At 42.3% G+C, this 3,397-nt stretch overlaps 2 protein-coding genes across 48 annotated transcripts in view; one reads left to right on the forward strand and one right to left on the reverse strand.

The window, feature by feature from the left end:
• Window positions 1–3,397, reverse strand: part of LOC124125313 (zonadhesin-like) — a 345,476-nt gene that overhangs the window by 279,138 nt on the left and 62,941 nt on the right. The gene's annotated exons all lie outside the window — the stretch shown is intronic.
• LOC124148760 overlaps window positions 635–3,397 on the forward strand; it is a 15,751-nt gene continuing 12,988 nt past the window's right edge. Inside the window, exons 1-4 of the mRNA XM_048398313.1 lie at window positions 635–1,898; window positions 2,319–2,458; window positions 2,693–2,894; window positions 3,086–3,190. Coding sequence (XP_048254270.1) covers window positions 1,265–1,898; window positions 2,319–2,458; window positions 2,693–2,894; window positions 3,086–3,190 — 1,081 coding nt within the window. The 5' untranslated portion in view covers window positions 635–1,264. The remainder of the gene's footprint in view (window positions 1,899–2,318; window positions 2,459–2,692; window positions 2,895–3,085; window positions 3,191–3,397) is intronic.

A 3,397-nucleotide genomic window follows, 5' to 3' on the forward strand; every position in this document is an offset into this window, starting at 1 on the left:
ACATGTAAGAGTTTACTGGCTAAAGTTGATGGAATATTCCAGTGCAAACTGTGTCCAGAATCAACGTCACGGCGGTACAATGTCAAGGAAGGACACATAAACAAGCACACACAACATGCCGTGTAAGTTGGGGGTATGTATAAATTGGTGTTTGTTATTAATCTAATATTGCGTGGTATGTACCTAGCGTATACGTGGCATTACGCATACGTGTAAAACGGTGTCCATTACACAACCTCACAAGCCCAATGCACCATTTTATCTGGTATAATAGTGAGGTGAGGTGAGGTAAAATGGGGTTTAACGTCGCCTCGAAGATTATTGCACTATTTAGTGACGTGCATGCACGTGTTTGTGTGAGTGGCTGCTTGTACTGGTCCGGACTGATGCCGTTTTAAAGTGCTAGCTCACTAAGATACCATGCCTCAGTTTAACATGAATACCCCACACAGAGACAGCATACTGACTCCGAGCCGACCAGTCCTTGTTTTAGCACCTTAATGCCGAGCGCCAGACATGTTAACAACAAGTACTATCTTTTGGTATGACGCGGCCGGGGATCGAACCCCGGACCTTCCGCTCACCGGGCGGACGTTCTACCACTAGACCACGGAGGCGGTCCGGTATAATAATCCGTATTTGTGTCCTTGCAGATTTATGGGTGTTAAGCTGCTTTTTGGATTGTACTCCGAAACAAGACCGGTGCCATTACCACTGCCCGTGTGGTAAACTCTTTCGGAGAAAGTTCACATTTGTCCGACACACGACCACGGTTTGCCCTTTTGTTCTGACAACAAACCAGACAGCTTCTGAGGAAAGAACTTCAGCAGAGTCCCCTAACATCCAAAAAGTGAAGAGAGAGCAAGTTCCGAAAGAGACATGTTTTGTCTGCAATGCAATGATCTCTAAGAAAAACATTAAAAGACATATTGAGACACACAATGCACGGGATGAAGTGAAAACCAAGTCATACCAACGTGGAATATGCGTTGATAAACACCGCGGTCTCTACATGATCAGCAAGTCCAGTATCGCTCCAGATTACCCACTTCATGTACAAATGAACACTGTCACACAGCAGATACAATGTGAACATGAAAATTGCAATTTAGCTTTGGGTGTTGCAGCAAGGGGCAATGTAGGTATTTATCAGTGCCCCCATTTGCAATCAGTTATGTTTGCAAGTGAATGCCCGAAATAAGTACACCTCCAGTCAGAACATGCTGAAAATCTTTGTCAACAGAAGGTAATACATTCTACTAACATGCAGGTTGCCCAGAAGCTTGTAGGCACTGCAGAACAAAGCAAAATACCTGTCGTCGTTTTATGGGAGCAGAAGCACTCTGTAAACAGCGTTTATTTCTCCGTGTATGATGGAACGAAGGAATACTGGGCTAAACTCGGTCGCGCTGTAGTCACATTCTTCAAGGACAAAGGACAGCTGAATTGCGTTTGCTGTAAAACCACCAAATCTTGCGTACACAAGACTCTTGTCAAATGGTATTTGGCACAGGAACACCCAGAGTTGCTGCACATTAGCTCCAAGGGAAGCGGTTACATCTGTAGTGAGAATGAAGGGGTATCAGTTGGACATTATCGTAGCGAGGAACCAACAACATCGGTCACCTTTGAAACCCGAACCTTACAAGATTCCGGAAGCAGCTTCTGTAAGACATACCCACCATCCGGACAAGGTGCACGTTTAATGGCCAATTATCTAATGTCCAGGAAGAAAATACCACCAGATTTTAAAGTTCCGGAAAATGCCCAATTAGGACATCTAGAAAACCTGTCGCCTATCGAAACACATTGTGTAATGTGTGCAGATGGAGGAGAACTTGACCAGTACCTGGTAACCAGAAAGGGGAAGATATACGATAAAGGTCATGTGTATACAGGTATGTATGGTGACCGTAAATACCTTACAACAATTTATGCAAACAAATGAAAATTACTTCCTAGCAAATGAGAGCCAATTTATGAATGTGGACTGTAATTTGTAATCCGACAGGTGATATTGCTTGGGTGAGATGATGCGATATTACCTAGGACATATTGCTTCAATGAAACTGCATCATAATGCTTTCCAGACTATTGTGACGTCATAAGTTGTCACAACATAACTATCTAATGGCATAACTAATCTGTCTACCATCGAAACTGGGCAAGCTATGGCGATTTAAACTGTTATTGAACCGTGTTGATATAGTTGGCATAAAAAACACAAGGGTGCGATTGTCTGTATAGTGTATCATAATAGTATGATTTTGAATATGACTTTTCTCTACAATGTTTTAATTACATTATTTCATTGTCAGATATAGCTGTTTTCATAAAGAAGTGCAAAGCGTGCGGTCACTTCTACAGGTACCAAGAGCACAGGGATGGTATACACAATTTTGACGACCACGTGTTCCTGTCAGTTCGCCTGTGCCACTGGTTCAGAGTTAACTTGAAGGTACATTATACCTAATTTAGTTAGTTTATGGACGACTCCCTTCTCCAAAACAACACTTTGCATATTTATGTGATCGTGATATCTGATTGTTGTATGGCGCATTGTTTGTTGATATATGCACTTGATGTGGGCCGGTGACATTCGGACTTTAAACACTTTTGACTGTTAACTTAGGATTAGTTTAAAATATCGGCATAATGAATGTGATCAATTTCGCCTGCTTAATGGTTTCAGAATCATACAGCCGTAGGAAGGGCTGCCGACATCTTATCAGAAGATTCCGGCTTACATTTTCCCGGAGACAAAATGTTACAGGGATATCTGCACTTTGAGGCAATGTGCGATCACAAGTACAACTTTACCTGTGACATCTGTGGCCGTTTTCCATGTTGCCTGGTGACAGATGCAAATAGGAAATGTGCATTTCCATTAGCATGTAAGTCTATTTTATAACTTCCAGTGTCTAAGAAATGTATAAGCGCATTAACGATGTAGTTTCAAAATATAAAAATGGAAAGCAAAAATGTAAGGTCCATTATCTCATGGTTGGTCACAAACAATATCCCATAATGATGTTTCCTTATCCCTGTTCTCTCGTCTGTTATGGTAAACATGTATTGCTTACAGTGTCACAAGTACCAGGGACAGAAACAGCTACAGATGGAATCAACATGGATGTGTTTTGGAGCCAAACGGTGGAGGCGTCTATTTTACTTCGAGGTTTTGGAAAAGGTGCAAATCCTCATATTGTATTATAAATGACTCATCTTGTCTGTGTGTGTGTGTGTGAGAGAGAGAGAGAGAGAGAGTGAGTGAGTGAGTGAGTGAGTGAGTGAGTGAGTGAGAGAGAGAGAGAGAGAGAGAGAGAGAGAGAGAGAGAGAGAGAGAGAGAGAGAGAGAGGGGGGGGGGGGGGGACTAAAATTAAACTTACTGTAAGG

This window comes from Haliotis rufescens, unplaced genomic scaffold, assembly GCF_023055435.1.
Source record: "Haliotis rufescens isolate VD_foot unplaced genomic scaffold, xgHalRufe1.0.p SCAF_18, whole genome shotgun sequence".
NCBI classification, from domain to species: Eukaryota; Metazoa; Mollusca; class Gastropoda; order Lepetellida; family Haliotidae; genus Haliotis; species Haliotis rufescens.